The sequence below is a fragment of the Stegodyphus dumicola genome, chromosome X1 (genome assembly GCF_044657685.1).
Source record: "Stegodyphus dumicola isolate Sdum_Otavi_A_Nest chromosome X1, ASM4465768v1".
NCBI lineage: Eukaryota > Metazoa > Arthropoda > Arachnida > Araneae > Eresidae > Stegodyphus > Stegodyphus dumicola.
Window position 1 is genome coordinate 7570297 of NC_140780.1, and position 19858 is coordinate 7590154.

At 35.4% G+C, this 19858-nt stretch overlaps 1 protein-coding gene across 1 annotated transcript in view; it reads left to right on the plus strand.

The window, feature by feature from the left end:
* Positions 1-19858, plus strand: part of LOC146993073 (uncharacterized) — a 325553-nt gene that overhangs the window by 409 nt on the left and 305286 nt on the right. The window contains exon 2 of the mRNA XM_085807023.1: positions 59-220. Coding sequence (XP_085663149.1) covers positions 59-220 — 162 coding nt within the window. The remainder of the gene's footprint in view (positions 1-58; positions 221-19858) is intronic.

The following is a 19858-nucleotide window of genomic DNA, read 5'->3' on the forward strand; positions in this document are numbered from 1 at the left end:
AAATATGATGTGATATAAAAACTAGCATCTGAATTAAAGATATCAATTTTTTATTTAGGCACTTGACAAAACCAGGTGTGAATGTCTCACAGATCCTAGCCAACTGGACCTGTAAAGATCTGAGAGTTAAAATCATTCCGAACGAGGAGGATAGAACCTTGGCCATCATTGACACTGGTATTGGTGTAAGCATTGCAGATTTGGTAAACTTGGTGATTTGGTAAACAACAGATGTCTTATTTTTTAATTTTTTATCAATGAAAATATTTTCCTATTATAAAATTGCAAGTAATTGTATTCTGAAAAGTGCATTGAACTCTGCTTAATTATTGATTTCCATACACCAAATGATGCAAATTTTTTTATGAACAAAAATGCTGATTGTGAAAATCGACAACCATAATGATAACGATAGTTTTGAAAATATAAAATTTATTCATCATTGGTTTTTATTAACATTGAACATTTGTACATATATTTAGCTACTAATCCATTTTTAATCCTTTTAGGTGCATTCTGATCAAAAATCAAAGATTATAAATACCTGAAAAAATTGGTTCATGAAATGCATGAATAAAATAAAATAATAATGCTTAATTAAGCATGAAGAAAGTTAGAAATTATCACCTGATGGCAATAAATTGGTGAAGCTCAGCGCAGTTTTACTGTTGTTACAGTAAGCACCACAGATATTAACAAGTATTTTACATGGAAGTTTGGAATTCTTTGCCCCACAGAAGACATTTCTCCACTATCCAGCAGGAATGGTCTAGAATCTGCAATCATTAGCATTATTATTGAGGAAAATTTTGGAAGTTCCTATGAAATCCAGACTGAGGAGAAAATTAATACAGACAATAATTCTGCCCTCTAAAAATTAATCTTTTGCTATTTTTATCCAATAAAAGATATTGGTATTGAGGATCCCCTTCCAATTCTATTCCAAATGCTTGTTACATTCATTAATTTATCCTGAATTTTAGAGATTTGTCTGTCTGTCCTGTGTATGATTATGTGATGTTTCAAAGATCTCTTTGAATAAGTAGAACAGATAATTGTTGTTCACATGCAGGGAAGGGGGAACACAAATCATAAACTTTATGGTATGTATTAATAAGAATAAAATAACTTGTAAGAATATTGTATTACATTGTTCATGAAATTGCAGCCACAGTGAATTCGTGCAGTGGCTTACACTTCTTTTTAAATATTTAGGTTTACTTCTTTTTGCCAAACAGCCCTAGAAAATGTTAAAAGAAATAAATGATTTATTTTTCAACACATATAATATTGCTTATTTCTGTCACATACTGCTTATTGTTATAAATAATAAAAGAATTTTTTAAGTTGTATAATTTATTAAAGATATAACTTAAATGTTTGGGCATTGGAGGCTGCATTTTACGTTTAAGAAGAATGTACAAATAAAGGACTAATTAATTGAATATATTTTAGCTAAAATTGCACTTTAATGTATGCTCTGGCATGAGATTAAATTTTTCTACCCATTGAAAATTACTTTTCAAGACTTATATTCTCTCCTTATTCTGTTTTGCAACTCATTTTACATGTTGGGTAAGTGTTTACATGTTGGGCAACTCATTTAAGTGCACAGAATATGGAGGAATTTTGCCAACATGTGTGCAGTTCTTCTATATATGCAATTCTATAAATGAGCACATAGAACTTTTATTTGGATATTTAACCTGGAAGATTTTTTTTATTTGAGTTAATGTGCAGTTATTTTTAGGTCTTAGGTCATTAGGAAACTTTTGTATTTTCATATTCTTATTCATATTTGTATGTTCATATATGTTGTATATTCATTTAGCAAACTTTTGTATTTTGTATATCCATAGTGTTTGTTAGGAAAATTTAAAGTTGTTTTTATTTGGAGGCAGTAAAAGATACCCAAAATATTATGCCTCCACCATTCGGTAGCAAAAGTATCTTTGTTGAATCTGAATGTGTTAAATATTGAGGAATTTGTAGACATTGCATACCATTTAGATACCATTTTGAATTTGTTTTGCTGCAGCATCATACAGGTTCTGGTACATTAGAAAGTTCAAGACCTGGATTTGTCATAACCTCAGGCATTCTAGATTTGAGATTTTTCTCGATATTTCATCATCAGTTTAAATCTGATAAGATGACATGTAGGAATTATAAAACTGAAAATATGAAATAGTGATTTATGAAATAATCTAAAAATTTGTGACCTTAAGATGAATAATATTGTTACGAAATGTACAAGCGCGGTAAGATGGCTTCTCCGCAAAGCAGTTTCAGGGTTGCCACATTTGGTAAGAAATTGCCCAATTTGGCGATATACCATGGACGAATGGAGAACTTTCTGGAACGAATTCTTACCAGTTTAGCCCAGAATGTTCCTGAACACAAGCCGAAAACTATATAAAACCTGCTGGTCCGCAATCAGTTAGTGTGTACTTTATCGAGAGGGCGAGTGTGTGTGCCTCGTCTAGAGTGCGAATTAGTATCGAGTTGGTGTCTCGTCTAGCGAGTCAATCCCTGTGGAGTCGATCGAGTTGACAGCCGAGCAGCGAGTGCCAAGTGGGTCGTCAAGTGCACCGAAGGAGTCTGTTAGTGTATCAGGGTTAGTGCATCGTCGAGAGAGCGTGTTAGCTCCAGGAACGACTGAACCGAAGAGTCGGGAGCTGTGTTCGTGTGTTCTCGAGTGCATCGTGAGTTGTAGTGTGGAGAGCCTTGAGAGTACGTGAAGCTGTGCGACACTGTGCCTGATAACCTGAAGGCTGTGTCGCTGATCGTGTTTATAGTAGTTCATCGACGACTGTGAAACGTGTTTTGGAGCTGTCCTGGCATTATTGGCAAATAAAGTGTGTTTCGATACTTCATCAAGTGTCTCCATTATTCACTCCAGATCCTCACGAACCCCGTACGAACATAAAGGAAGAAAATAATGCAACAACTGGTGTCGGGGAAGAATAAAAAAAAGTAACAATAGGACCTTAATAGCACAAAAGGACGCATTATTAAATTAAAATTTTTATGCGTGTTTTGCATAAAAATACGAAACATGCATAACAAAATAAAATTAAAAAAACATAATGAAAGGAAATATATTAAAAATGCCCCAAAAGGCATTTTTTACATTATGCCCCAAAAGGCATTTTTAAAATGTTTTGTGTGTTACCTTTATTTAATTGCCACGTACGACAATGGATTTTATTCCAAATAAAGCTAATATTTTGTATAGAAGAATGCGATGTACTTAGTAGGGGAAAAAAAGAAATGAATAGTGGTTCTTCTGGGAAGTTTCATAATAGCAAAATGAATGGGCATCATGTTAGAATGTCCATGATTAAATATACCTGGTTTGGAAAGAGTGCAGTTGGTAATGCCATACATGGGTAGAAAAGCCATCGATGGTTTATTTTGTTTTGATGTAGATTACTTTGAAAATTTTGTCACAGACTGGATGACATTTTCCAAAGAGTTATGTGTAGGAATGTGTGTGTGATGATGAAAAACAGCATGATTGGAGGTTGTAGTGGGATTTTTAAGACTGACGAAAGCAAGTTTAAAAAGCTAAAATTTAACCATAGCAAGATGTAAACTGTAAATGACTTACAATTTAAAAAAAATATTTTTTGATGTTCTGGAAAGAATTGAACAGGGTTGCCACGCTACCTGGAAAACCGGGAGAACCGGGAAAAGTCAGGGAATTCGAAAATTGACCAAAATATTCAGGGAAAAGTCAGGGAATTTAAGTATTTTTGTCAAAATCTGGAAAAGTCAGGGAAGTTCATACAACGATCCCGCCAAAAAAAGCGATTTTTGCGCCGACGTCGGAAGAGGTAACTTTTTGGCGAATTATGTATCACGTGAGTGTCATTCGGGTAGCTGGCATAGAGCCAATTTTCGCAGTTCCAATTTGATTGTCTTTTAGAAAGGCAAAGCAACTTTCCCGCAACTTTTGGTTTCCAATATTTTCGAGAATCGCATGTGCAGTGCATGAACTAAAGAAAGTACCTGTTCTCGTATAAAACAAAATGGGTTTAATCCTAGTATACGGTACCATGGAGGTTAGAATCAAAGAATATGTATTGTAAAGAAGGAAAACCTCTCTGCAACAGACGTGGCTGTGGCTCCGTTCCATCGTAGAGGGAAAACAGCTGTGCATGTCTGATAGATCTGTCGCCAAAGCTCGAAACTGGTGTCGAAGTTCGAAGGTCACATTATCAAGAGTTCATAAAATGAATATCGTTTAAAATTTCTTTAACCACTTGCGCTAAAAAGACGTGCCACGCACGTCATGATGCTTTTGTCTCAAACTGCGAGCGACGTGAACACCACGTCGATAAACATTTATCGCAAAAATGAAAATAACGTGGTGCACACGTCGCCTAACAACGAGATTGTTTATTTCTCGAGTTACAGCTCTGGATTGCACTCGCAGATGCGGAGCGGCGTAAATGAGACACTTTACGGCTTGTTATATTGTAGCGCACGGCACCGCAACCGTGAAGTTTAGTCTTAGCGCAAGTGGTTAAACTCTAAAGGAAAAGAAAATATTTTTTGGCGCAAGTAAATTAATTCATGGATTAGTTATTTTCAGGGGGAAGAAAAAAAAAAAAACTACGAAATCCGTTTTTAAAATTATTGCGAAACGTCCTTTGATAAAACGTTTCTTCTTGGATTTTTCGCAATAATTTAAAAACGGATTTTCGTAGTTGTCTTTTTGTCAAAGAGCGTTTCTTCTTAACACGTGTTTCTCAATTTCCTGTACACATCGCGGAGAGGGAAATTCTGGCCGCAAGGTTCCGTCGCCAAATCCCTTGGCAAATTTTCCCTCCGCATTCTAGCGGCGTAATAGCATTTTACTTGTATGAAACCTTTTCTTCTTTACATAGACGTTCTTTGGTTAGAATAATAATGGGATTTGGCGACATCTTGATGCGCAGTAAACGGGTCATTTTGGTCTTGGCGAAAATTTTCAAAATCGTGCCAAAGCCTTACCGTATACTAGAATTTTACCGCAAAATCTTTTTAAACCGTTTTTTTTTTTTTTTTTTTTCTTCTTTTTAATAAATACCTTGCCATTTTGCAGTAAAATTAAAAAATAGTATCAGTCATCTAGGCTAGCCATGTAATATCGAATAAAAACATATTCGCTAAAATATCGTTGATTATTCTAATTCAATTTTTAAGTAATTATTTTTATGTTATTCATATAATTTAATGTTGCTTCTTCCCTCTAAATTTATTTATTATTAGTAAATAATATTTCCAAATTTCAGGAAATTTTCTCTGGCATAATCCTGAAATTAATTATAGCAGTATGATGACATACCAAATTTAATACAACTTTAATGCACACATTTTTTCCTTATGTATGCTGCGAAATAAATATAAAATACCTCAATTTATTAAAATAGATTTCTTTCTTTCGTTTAGCTGCAGAATGTCTGCAAAAAAAGCCTTATTTTATTCCAGATTGGGAAGATTCTAATTTCAATCTTCAGTGGAGAAAACAACAATTATTATAATTATATTTGTGTTTTCAAGTGTTAAGGTGCCTTTTAAGAACATACCTCACGCAAATTAAATTTACCTAAAATCTAACCTAACTATTTAGCATTGCATTGTGATTTATAAGGACAGGATTAGCCTTGTGTTGAACTGGTGATGATCATGAGTAATAATTAAATAAAACATACATTTGTTATCCAATATATATATCTTAAATTTTATTAAGTTTCTTAAGTGGAAAACTAAACAAAATTATCAAACAAAGTATACCAAGAATAATTAAGAATAAATGTCCTCTGGGAGTTATTGAATAATTAAGTGAATTTGCTACACAATACAAGTAATACCATAATTAATTTACCTCTTAGCACAGTCAATGTACATTACGCGGATAGACTGGAATTTTCTTGAAACACACCTGGAAAACCTGGAAAAGTCAGGGAATTTCATTCTCCTGTTTGAGTGGCAACCCTGATTGAAGAAAACTGTTTTTCAAGTTATACAAAAAAAAAAAAAAAAATATGAGGGCAATTCCAAAAAAAAGGTCTCCTATTTTTTGGGGACGTAGAGAAAGTTTTAATACGGTTGTTGGCAACACTGTTGTGAGTGGTGCCTTCTCCGCTACGACGTAAGCACGTAGGCACTTCGCTCGGACGCTCAGTCTTGGCTTGGCAGCCATTCGAAATGGAGCTCCCGATAAACGTTACCGCCAAGTGCGAAGTGCGCACAGTTATTCAATTTTTGAACGCAAAAGGCGTTAAACCGGTTGAAATTCACCGCCTATTGACAGAAGTGTATGGACAGTCGTGCATGGATGTCAAAAACGTTCGCAAGTGCTGTAGAGAGTTTACAGCCGGTCGTACTGAAATTCGTGACGAAGAAAGGAGTGGGAGGCCGTCAATTGGCAACAATTTGTTGAGTTCGTATTCGTTGAGTTTCGCGATTGTTGAGTTCGTAAAATGCATAAAGATCGGAGGATCATCTGGATGCTCCTGAAGCTCCTCAACGCTTCCTGAAGGGCATGGCAGCAAGCTGGTATGACATGGGCATTGTAAAACTGCCACAGCGTCTACAAAAATGCATCAACCGAAATGGTGATTATGTTGAAAAATAAAGCATTCTGCAATCTTTAAAGTGATGTAGCATTTATAGAAAATAAATGGTTCTTTGTATATCTAAAAATCTAGGAGACCATTTTTTGGGGATTGCCCTGGTATAAGGCAAGGTCCTGTAAATGTCTCAGATTCTTACAAGGAAAGAAGACATTCTTCATTGTCTGTGTCACATGTAAGGTGTGATAATGTGATATGTAAGGTTCTGTTCTTAGGGTTCACACAAAATTCACGGAAGGCTTGTGGATCTTCATTAAAGTTTTTTTTGCATAGAACTGGGCAGGCATGATTTAATTTCATATTGAAGCTTTGGCGATATGTGACACAGATGCAAGAGATTTAGGAGAGAAGTGAAAATAGAAATATATGTGAGTGAAAATAATGTGATTGAAGGTGCTGTTTTGATTGTTGAAATTCATGAAAGGAAGTTTGAAAACGGTGGAAATTTCATAGTGATAAGAGTGAATGGATGTTTGTTGGCACTTAAAAGGGAGGGTGATTTTTTCCTCTCTTCTTTAAAGTTATGAAGAAGAACATAAGGCAGGTTCCTGTAATTGTCTGGCATTGCTGGAAGGCATGTAATTGTCTTTCAGTCAGTCAGATCGTGCATGGAACTTACCTCGTGTGATTTTATTTGTTTTGAGGCAAAAGCATAGCAAAATATATCACACAGTGGAGAAGTTTTAGCAGAGAAGTACGAGTCATACTGTGTGTAAATCAAAGTATGATTTTAGGTGCAGGTGTGATTGTTGAAATTCATGAAAGCAAGTATGAAAAGTGGAAATTTCAGTGTGATAAATGAGTGAATGGAGCCTAGGTGTTTGTTGGCACTAAAAGGGAGTGTGATGTTCCGCCCCCCTTCTTTGAATTTATGAACAGGAACTTAAAGCAGGTTGCTATAATTGTCTGATATTGCTGAAAAGCATGTAATTGTCTTTCAGTCAGTCATAGTGTGGCATTTAAAGACCCTGTTTCTGGGGCTCACATAAAGTTGGTTGAGAATTTGTGGAGTTCCATTGAAAGAGCTCAGCAAAGATCTGGACATTTGTGATTTAATTTCTTTTGAGATGTCTTGGTGATGTGTGTCATGGATTGGAAGAGCTTTTGTGGAAAAGTATGTGTATGAGAATATGATTGGAGCTTCTGGTGCGATTGCTGAAACTGATAAAAGCAAAATTGGAACGTGGGAATTTGATCATGATAAAAGAATGAATAACGTTTGGAGGCATTGTGAGAAATTCTGGCTGTTTTTTTCTTTTTTGAGTTTTCTTAAATGCAAATGGCATCTTTTGGTGTCCAAAAACTTACGTTGCTTCGTTTCCATTATATTTTGAATAAATTGCTGAACTTTAAAATATTTTTCTTATTAATAACAATAAGCTGAATGTGAAAGAAATAAGGTGTGTTATACAGTTGACTCCCGATTATACACACTTGCTGTACACAGTTTTTTTTTTTTTTTAACAAGCTTAAAGCAAAGAAAAGAAAAATGTTCAGAAAACTGAGTGAAAAGTTAAATTTGCTAACATCGTGCTTATTTATGGCAAAAATATCTCAGGCCTTCTTGGAACCTTCCCCTCTGATGAGTCAATGATTTCTTACTCACCCTTTGAGTGCCTGCTCGACCGCCCTCTCTCGTCTTAATCTTACTGACACGTCTACTTCCTCCCACTCGCCATTGTTAGTTTAAGCCTGATAGTGTTTGAGAACCGGTCGGAGTTAATTTCTTATCTTTTATTGTGTTCAGTGCTTGTGCTTTTTGGTTTTGCGTTTTTTGCTACCGATTTAAAATGTCAGGAAAAGGAAAGAAGGTTGTGTTGACAATTTCGCAAAAACTATAATTAATTACCAAAGTCGCAAACGGCGCTACAAGGCAAGAGATGGAATTGGATTACGGAATCATAGAAACAGCAGTACGTGACATTCTAAAGCAAAAAGACAATCTGGTGAACTTTGCATCAATGTTGGACAGTGCTTCCGCAATGAAAACGTGAAAAACTCTGAAGAGTTGTGCCTTTGATGAGCTAGACACGGCATTGACATAGTGGTTAGCTCATGTTCGAAAAGAGGGTACTCCTGTAAATGGTCCTATCATTGCAGTAAAGGCAAAAACTTTTTTGAGTTGTTAGGCCTGAAAGGAAATTTTGATGCGTCTTCTGGCTGGTTGACTCGTTTAAGGCAGTGACGTGGAATTCGAGAAATTGGACTTCATGGGATGTAAATATGCCCATGGCAACTCTTGCAGATATGATGAAAACAGTAAAATTGAGCTGATCTTCACCAATATACTGCCATCGGTGATAATTTCTTACTTTTGTTCGTGCTTAATTAAGCATTATTATTTTATTCATGCATTTTGTGAACCAGTTTACTCAGGTATTTATAATCTTTGATAAAAATGCACCTAAAAGGATTAATACAAGATTAAAAATGGATAAGTGGCTAAATATATGTACAAGTATTCAAAGTTAATAAAAATACGAATGATGATTAAATTCTATATTTTAAAAAATATTGTTGAGTTATCACTAAGGATACAATTTCTTGCACTTTTATACAGAGGAAGTTGTGAGTAGGGTAGGAAAGCATTAATTTATGAAGGAATTAGAAAATGAGGAATATAAAATGAATAATGAATGTACACAGCGCAAATGTGGGTAAACTTCTTTGAAGTATATTATATTGGAGCAAAACAAATTAAAGTGTGAATATTAACACATTAAACAGTGCTTGAATCTTCATATAAAAGTCTGTAAATAGCTACTGTAGAATGAGACTATTCAGATCAAATGAAATTTAAATACGAAAAATTTAATATATATAATAAGAAAAAAAATCAGTTAAGTTGAAATAAAAGGGAAAATCATTCTGAAACCATCTAAAAGTGGGCAATGAAATTTGTAAAACTCAAATTGGAAAGTAATGAATGGAAAGTAATGCAAGTTAATGGAAAGTAATGCCAATGAAAAGCAGTTTCCATTAACATCAGCAGTACAACTGGAACTTGGAACTAGTTGTTATGCTGCCATGCAACTATTATAAAATACCTCTTACAAGCTCTTTAGAGGGTCACCGAAGGCCATGACAAAAGTGATAGTTTGCTAACAGAATTTCCCAGGAAAGATCACAGAAATAAGTTAGGAAGCGAGGACACTTTATCCATCAACGTCCACAACACAAAAGCCATCCACTACATAAAAAACAACGGTGAGAACTGGAAGCAGGTGGCACATCCGATCAGCAGATGTGGCTCCATCTACTGATCGGAAAGGAGAAGATAATCATGGGGCAGAAGGGGCCAGAACAATGCTGATATGTTCAGCAGATGAATCAGAAGCATTATAGTAGCGAATCAGGAAGGTTGAAGTCACACGAATTCTGTCAGCAGGTCCATGCTATGAGAAAATTAATTTCGCATTGCAAGTTCATCATTAGATGTAGGAATTAAAGCAAATATGTGGAAATATATTAGTAATTAATTTATCTAACTTAATGAGTTGCATAAGGTCTTCAGGATATTCTTTGGGGAGGAAATCCCATCAGTCATGAAGTTCGTAATTTCGTGATACATAGGGTTTTTAGCTGGAAAAACCAACTTTAGATTTTCGGTTTTCGCATAAGGGTCCCAGGTGCGATTGAAGTTTTTATGCAGGTGATTCCGTTGAGCAAATTTTATGGTGGTGGTAGAGTTGTAAGGATCTTAAGTTTTACTAACGTTTATTTTATTTTAAATCTTTACTATCACTTCTTATTTTCTACTTCCGGCCAGAATTATAAGCGTGAAGGAGTTTATGCAAAGTTGTCTGGCGAACGCCAAGTATTTAAGTGTGGCCTTTTTGCCAAGCAGAAGAGAGGAAGCCGTGAGTTCGAAGCAGGCCGCTTACCTTAGAAGTTACGCAGTTGCTACTTTGCCTTCCCGGCTAGAGGTTTTAATCCTCTTGATAAATTAAACGTATTGTAGTGTTCACAGTCTCTGTGCTACATACGCTTCCTGTTATTATAAGGCCAATCTTATTCTAAAGTTAAATTAGAGTTTAGTTTTATTTTGATATCTTTTAAGTGAGACCCCGAGTGGAGGGTCATTGTATTCCGAAGTACGGAAGTCATTGTATATAAAGAAAAAAAAATAAAGGGTTTTGTATACCCTTCGTCTGTATCCTGTCTACTTACTACAATTAGTGAACATAGCTTTAGTAAGCTCTCTGTTCTAGTCAGGTCATTGTATGTTTCCGAAGAAGGTTAGAAGAAACATTGAACCTGATAGTGGCGCCCGACGAAGAATAACCATGGCCGAGTTTCAAGAAGAACCTGTGCTGCCTGCAGAAACAGCTCAGAATCCAGAAATGCCAGCTGCCGCCCTGGAAGGATTTGGGTATATTGTCCAGACCATGCGCGCTTCGATGAAACCAGAAGCAACGTTTAATGGAAACTCACAGGTAACCAGTTTTTTGGAAAAATTGGATGACCACTTCATGCTCTACCCCGTGCACGAGTTTCAAAAAGTTACCTTAGCTACCAGCGCTTTGAGGGGCCAAGCGCTTAACTGGTTCAAATGTATCGGCAGAAGTCTCTTGGGTCAAGCAGGAAGTCCCACCTATACCTACGAAAATTTCAAGACTGCCCTACTAAAAGCCTTCCCTGTTGTAAGGGATCGTGCGAAATTAGAAACAGAACTTTTCAGTATATATCAACAAAGAATCGAAAACCTCTCGAGCTTTATTTTAAGAAAAATTCACGTTTTCAAGCTCTTGTATGGAAACCGTCCGGATCCTGAAATAATTCAAGTGATTTTGCCGAGGTTACTACCCCAAGTGCAAGACTTTATTGAATTGAGAAATCCGACTACACTGGAAAAATTATTTGAGCTAGCAATCCAGTTTGAAAGTGGAAGAACGGCGGACGTCGAAAGAAGACGCCAATATCAACAGCGAAACCAATTTGGTACGCCAAGACTACAGCAAACTCAAGCACATGGCTACGGAGAAAAAGCGAATCAGTGGGCAAGGAAACCCGAGCATTCAAAAACAGCCGGCGAACGTCGACAGTTCAATAGCAACCCAGGAAAAAAGTCTCAAGGCCAGTGGAGAAAGAAGGAAAGCACCGAAAGAAAAAATAATTTAAACTAAAACGGATTTCTGCTGACGAGAGGGTGCGGAAATCCGAAGGCCACGAAAACCCCTCTTCCTACAAGTTAAATACAGTAATGGTGAAAAATTTAACTCTTCCGAAGATTGAAGTCTTGGTAAATAATATCCCGGCCACCGCACTCCTGGATACCGGCGCGCAGTGTTCCTGTGTGGCAGAAGTCTTTTTTAGAAAGTATTTTCGCAAATACCGCATATATAATGCGGATAATACAACAGTATTAGCGGCGCAAGGAGAACAATGTAAGTGCGTAGGTAAAGTACCTTTGTACATCCGTATCAAGGACGAACAAGTAAAGGTGATGTTTTTTATAGTAAAGAATTTGCAAGCACACTTAATACTAGGAATAGACTTTCTTTCAGACGCACAAGCTACACTGGATTTTAATGAAGCGTCTCTTAAGCTGACGATGAAACCAGTGTGTGTAGAAAAGGTTGAACCGCCAAGGGTAAATCTCGACCACCTGCCTAATGACGAGCAAGATAGAATCCGACAAGTGGTAAGTGAATTTGCTTCTTTATTTAGTGATATTCCAGGATTTACCCAGGTTACTAACCATAGTATTGACACCGGAGATGCATTGCCGGTTCGTCAAAAACCATACCGGTATGATAAGAATAAGGAAAAAATTATAGAATGGCATATTACCGATATGCTACGTAAAAAGATCGTAACGCCTATCTCAAGTAGTTATGCTAGTCCGGTGGTTTTATGTAAGAAAAATAATGATTATCCTTTGGAGCATCCAAAAAGGTGGAGATTCGCTATTGATTACCGTAAATTAAATTCCATAACGAAATATCCGGTATATCCGTTACCGATTATAGAAGAAATTTTAAGGAACATAAAATCAACCAAATTTATGACAACTTTAGACTTAACGAATGGTTATTTTCAAATAGGGATCAGGCCTGAGGACGTGCCTAAGACTGCTTTTATAACCAAGTCTGGCACTTATGCATTTTTGCGAATGCCGTTTGGCCTTTCAGGCGCCCCAGCAACATTTCAGCGATGCATGGACATTGTGTTAAGACCTGTTCTCGGAAAGTCCACATTTATCTATTTAGACGATATCATTATTACTAGTGATAATCTAGACCAACATGTACAGGATTTAAGACAGGTGTTTTCTTTATTAAATGAGGCCGGTCTAAAAGTTAATGTCGAAAAATGCAAATTTGCAGCCCCTGAATTAAAATATTTAGGTTACAAAATATCGCAAAAAGGGATCGAGACAGATGAATCAAAAATAATCGCTGTACAAAAGTATCCGACTCCAAACACGGCAAAGAAGCTCTCTTCTTTTCTAGGACTTTGTTCATATTATAGGTCCTTTATAAAAGATTTTGCGGCTATCGCTGAGCCATTGTTAAAATTAAAAAGGAAAAAGGCAAGATTCTCGTGGACGGCCGAAGCCAATAGTGCTTACGAAAAATTAAAACAAGCATTAACGCAAGCCCCTGTGTTGAAATTTCCTGAAAAGGATGAAAATTTAGAAATTTCAGCGGATGCTTCGGATTATGCGGTAGGAGCGGTACTTTCGCAAAATCAGCAGCCAGTAGCATTTTTTAGCCGAACTTTAAATCAAACACAAAGAAACTATTCCGCGACCGAGAGAGAGGCACTTGCAGTTCTGTTAGCAGTGCAAAAGTTCCGAGTCTATTTTGGAAAGGCGCCGATAACAGTATATTCTGATCATGCGGCGGTAACTAGATTGTACTCTGGAAAAAATTTATCCCCAAGGTTAATAAGATGGGCACTCAAGCTGCAAGAATATAATCTGGTAATCAAGCATACCCCCGGAAAGGAAAATATCGTAGCAGATGCCCTGTCACGAATTAAATTAGACGAACAGGGTAATACCGTAAAAGTTGCAATGCTGACAGCGTGTACAATAAATTCCCGAGAAACCGTAATAACCGAACTGGGTAAGGATCCTGAGTTTGGAAGTATTTATGAGTATTTGAAGGATCCTGAAAATTTTAGCCACCAAGATATTGTGGCGATAAGAAATAGGGCGGCCCATTACGAACTAATAGATGGTCTATTATTTTATACAAAAACTACGAATTCCAACAACGAATTTCGACCTGTTATCCCAGCTAGTCTTAGATTAAATATCCTGCAAGAGCTCCATGACAGCCCTTTAGCTTCTCATGCTGGTATTCGAAAAACTACTCAACGCGTACGCGAGGCAGTCTACTTTCCTGAACTGCAAAAGTTAACAAGGGCGTATGTCCAGTCCTGCCCAACATGTCAAGCCGTTAATTATATTAATTTCCGCCCGGCCGGGTTTCTAAATAGTATTAAATCCGAATTTCCAAATGAAATAATCGGTATCGATTTATTGGGCCCTTTCCCAAAAAGTCAGTTAAACAAAAGTCGCTATCTCCTTGTTATAGTTGATCATTTTAGTAAATGGACCGAAATTGTTCCCTTAAAACGAGCCTCCGCGAAATTAGTTACCGATTCTATTTTAAATAAATATATTTTAAAATACGGGGCGCCCCTAAAAGTTATATCGGATAATGGTCCTCAATTTGTAAGTAATATATTTGAAGACATGTGCCAAAAACTGGGCATACGTCATTTAAAAATGGTCCCGTATCGGCCGCAATCAAATATAGCGGAACGGGTCAACAGAAATATAGTGAAAATTATCCGTAGTTATGTTAAAAATTTTCATAAAAGCTGGGATAACTATGTCAATGAATTTGCTTTCGCCCTTAGGACCGCAAAACATGATACAACGGGAAAAACTCCTGCTGAGTTATTTCTAGGCAGAAAGATTATAACACCGTTAGATAAACTATTTTATGTGCAACAAAGAGCCCCAGAATTTAAAATGGGTGATATAGAAAAACTAATAAAAGAAGCAAAAAAGAATACAGAAGTAGCACAAAGAAAACAAAAATTGTATTATGACTTGAAACGACGGGGAGTAACTTATAAAGTAGGGGATGAAGTACTAAAAATTAAGCATTCACTTTCTTCAGCACCAGAAGATAAAACTGCCAAATTTTTCCCACGCTTTGAAGGACCATATGTTATAGAAAAAATAACTCACGCTGTTGTAGTATTAAAGGCAAGAAATGGTGAAACCTGTTCCGCAAACATTGACCAGATAAAACCATTCTATGACCGTAATAAAATGCAAATCTTTTCAGATCTTTTGCAGGATCCGGTACGGCAGACACCGCAGGTACAAGTTCCAGAGGTGGGAAAACGACAAGTACAAGGGCAAGCCAATGAGAGACAGAAGCAAGTGAAAAGAAAATTGCCCCGCGGAAAAATTGAAGGTACAAAGAAAAAGAAGCCGTTCCACCGTCCAAAAAACAGAGTTCACGAACACCCCCAGAATGAAGAAGGGAGAAGGACGACGTATGTGGAAAAGACCGGGAGAAAGGACGGCAACTATAACCCGGCTGTGAAACGGAAGATTGACTCATCCGACAGAACTCTCCGCAGCAAAAGTCGCCGAACTGCGGAAGGGCCATCAGCGGCGGAGGAAAAAGTACAAGAAAAATTTGAACGGCCAACAACGAGGTCCAAGCAGGATCACGACAGAAGTTTCCCGGTTCCACCAAGACCAGCTGCCTTCAAACGGCCAAGACCACAAGCAGAGGACAGAAGGAAGATGTTCAAGGGTGGCCGTAGTGGTGAAAAACGGAAGCTTCCAGAGGAAAGCACTGAAGGGCGAGCCCGTACAAGAAGGAGGATCAACCAAGCTACGGTCTGCAGCACCTTTAAAGACTGGGCCCAGAAAAGGATGTCTGAATATTACAAAGATAAGTAAAATTTTGTGTTACTTTACAAACTTAAGTTAATCTTTCATTCTTACTGCAAGTGGCAGATTTGAAGAAGTTTTACCTCATGCGAGGTCTACCTTTATCGCCAAAAGGGCGAGAAATGAGTTGTGACCGATTTTCTTATGTTTTTCAATTACTCGCGCGTAAAACTAAAGTTGATGTATAATAGCGTTGTATAAAGACTTAAATATTGTAAAAAGTTATTGTATAAATTTTATTTAAAACATTCTAACGAGAAAGACGTTTTAGTCTGAAAGACTTTTTGAAATGTAGAAAGAATTGGCACTTGCTTTGAAAAGAATAGAAGTTAACAATGTACTACTAATGTATGTTTTCAAATGTGTAAAATTAACGGCATCCTGATATGTGTGAACTGTTATTTTGAATGTTTAGAAATACCGTGATATGGTAAAAGTGAAAGTAATGTTAAAAAATTTGTTATTCGTGTGACTGTAAAGATTAAATCATGCTGAATATGTGTTAAAGGTTGAATGATGTAGTTAGGCTCTCTGACGCTACACTTTAGAGTTAGCCACTTTCAGAATAGTACCTCAGGGTCTAGAGTTGAAATTAGGGTGTGTTAAGAGGTCTCGTATGTTGAATTTTAACACGTTAGTGTTTTGATTGTAGGAGGAAGTGTTGAACACATAGACAGAAACACATTCGTGTTTGGTGTTTTTACAACACATGTCAGAGAGCACGGGGAGAGATAATTAAAATAGTCATGAATGAAATAAGAATGTTAAGAAAAGTATATTCTATATGTTATTTTCAATGTCATTCTGTAACATTTCATTAAACTAGTTTTCCTTCCAGATCTCTGGAAGGAACCAGAATTGAATAAAGCTCCTGTTTAGATGCAGTACAGATGAAAAAGAAAAAAGATTGTTGTATATTCCGGGAGCTGCTATTGTAACAAATTTCTTTCTTTTAAAATTTTCTAGTTTCTAGCGAAGTTGTGTTTGTAAAAGGTTGGCCTCGCGTTAGATTCTAGAGCTAAAAGTTTTCAACAAGGTCGTTTTAGACCTCAGTTTCAAACTAATTAACTCTGGCGGGAAGTATGTAAGGATCTTAAGTTTTACTAACGTTTATTTTATTTTAAATCTTTACTATCACTTCTTATTTTCTACTTCCGGCCAGAATTATAAGCGTGAAGGAGTTTATGCAAAGTTGTCTGGCGAACGCCAAGTATTTAAGTGTGGCCTTTTTGCCAAGCAGAAGAGAGGAAGCCGTGAGTTCGAAGCAGGCCGCTTACCTTAGAAGTTACGCAGTTGCTACTTTGCCTTCCCGGCTAGAGGTTTTAATCCTCTTGATAAATTAAACGTATTGTAGTGTTCACAGTCTCTGTGCTACATACGCTTCCTGTTATTATAAGGCCAATCTTATTCTAAAGTTAAATTAGAGTTTAGTTTTATTTTGATATCTTTTAAGTGAGACCCCGAGTGGAGGGTCATTGTATTCCGAAGTACGGAAGTCATTGTATATAAAGAAAAAAAAATAAAGGGTTTTGTATACCCTTCGTCTGTATCCTGTCTACTTACTACAATTAGTGAACATAGCTTTAGTAAGCTCTCTGTTCTAGTCAGGTCATTGTATGTTTCCGAAGAAGGTTAGAAGAAACATTGAACCTGATAGAGTTACACACAAAAAGTATGAGGATTTATAGTGAGACGATAAATTAAAAAAATTATGAGAATTTTTAGCGAATTTCGAAGTTGGTATCATACTTTGAACTGAGTTTAGTGATATTAGGAGGTGATGTGCAGGCAAGGAGGCTTAGAATCCCAGATCTTAGAACAGTGTCTGAAAATCTATGTATGGAATGTACCAATTCCGTTTTTCATAGAGTGATGAGAAAGAGGAGCAGTGTAATGATCGCAGTAAAACTGTGCTTTGCTACATTATTATTTTGCAAAAATGTCTGCTACCATTATGGACTTTGTTTTTATATTTTATTTATTTCTTTTATGCTTTCTGTGAAATTTTTGTGAAATGAGACTTCTCAGATTTAATATTACAATAATTAGAACCTGTTATGAGTAACTTTAATGTCCTTTAAATTATTTTCATCTAAGCTGGAAACTAGAAACATACACTAAAGTAAAATAGCTTTCACTAAAGTAAAATAGCTTATTCACTAAAGCAAACATAACAGTTTTTATTTCTTTATTCGTGATGTTATACATAGAAGGTCAGCTGTTGATTTAAAGAAGTGAATTATGAGTTTCCCTTAAAAGAAATTTCACTGCTGAAACTGCAGCTGTGAAATAAATTGTTTAATTTCTAACTTAATCTGGACCTCGCCATTGTTACTGAGATTTTCCAGGTACTTTCTTTTTTCCTCCATTTTGTACTGAAATTGGAGGAAATTATATATGTCTCAAAGAAGAATTTCAAAGTAAAGAAAAATGAAGTTAAAGAATGAGAGGGGCATTTTAAAATACAATTTGGAAAAATAAAAATGATAATATAAAATTAAATTCAGTAGGTAGGCAAGCAAAGAATAAAAAAAGACGTAAATTTTATTATTATCCTCAGTATTGTAACATGAATGGCATTTCACATCAAGAACAAAATATTTTAACACTAGTCTGTCACAACTCTATTATTATATGATATATATACAAACAGTTAGAACTGGATTAACCATTTAGCAAAATAATAGCAACAAGGCAACAAGGTTTAGGGCAACAAGTAAATGGTCATTAGGAACAAAAGGTCGTTAGAAACTCGAGGAAAGGATGCACCACGAAAAAAAATTTTATGCCAAATTTACTGTGGTATGATGTATCTAAACCAAGACCAAGAAAGAAGAAAAGGGGGTGGGGGGACAGAAGTAAATGTATATGAGGCTTAGTCTTAATCTGGCTCTACATATTTTATATGTACAGTATGTATATATAAAATAGTAATAATCTTCATAATATGGACATGGAAATGTAAATTTTAAAATTTAGTTTAATTAAATATTTATTTTATAAGGCAAATGGATAAATTTAAGAAAAAAAATTGAAAATTATTTTGAGTTTTCTTTCTCTGTGTAACAAGTGAAATATCTAAAAGAAGTTACTTCATCCCCATACCAAGCATTTTAGGGCACTTTCTGTGGCACATGTTTGCATGATTTCTGAATTTTTCAGAATTACATAGTTGTTGTAAAGAAAATAAACAAATCATTAAAAAAACAATGCAATGAATGCAGTAATGTATGAATGGCAACATGTCTTATGACCATGGCTGGCACTAGTATTAATTTATACATTCAGTGCCTAAATATATTATGCAAATCAGATCATATTCACACTACATACCTATGAGGGGAAAAAATTAATTCCCTTCCAGTCCTACTATTATTTTTTGTAATAAAATATTATGATTGTGTAACCAGTTTTTCATAAAAAAATTATTTTATATCAGATTCACATGCTTCACTAAACCATCTAAAAGACAGAGACAAAATTATTGTCATTCAAAAAACAGATAAAATTATGTTTAAACTTTTTTTTTTTGCCCCCCTGATTCACCAGAACTAATACCAAGTTCTGGTTTCTTTGCAACAGAACGCTTTTAATTTTGTGTAGGAAATCTTTGCCTTCTCTAAAATCTTTCTTTAACTTAAATCAGTGACAAAATTTATAAAAAATACCTTTCTGTCAAATTTTTCAAGTCTGGTTTAAATAATTTATTATGCATGTAAAATTGCATTCTTATATATTTTTTAATATCATAAGAACTAATATAATAATAATATAGTAATAATATGCAAGACTGTCTGAGTTCTACTCCAATAAAGCATTCATCTGAGAATTTATTACAAATTTTATGAGAATTAAATTACAAATTTTATGAAGGCTGATGATATATTTTGATTTCAAACTGTTTATTTCACTTTTTTAAACATGAAGTGGAACAAAAATTTCATATTATTCATGACATTATTAAACTACCTTCTCAGTCTTGCTGACCTCAGAGTATTGAGCTAATACTTTAATTTGAAAGCCTCTTATACTATTCAGTCACTTATAAATATAATCCTTTTATCCTTAATTAATTTAAATTTTAAATGTTAGTATGTCTTTTGTGTAAAGCTTAAACTGTAATTATGTACTAATGTCTTAATTGTAATTATGTAATTTATACATTTTAGGCATTTAAATTTGTGTGTGCATTAAAACAGTTGTCAAAGCACACTATTATAATTTTTGATACTATGTTTAAATACAATTCATCATAGAAAACTTTTTTAAAGAAAAGTTTATTGTATTAAGGCTATTGAAA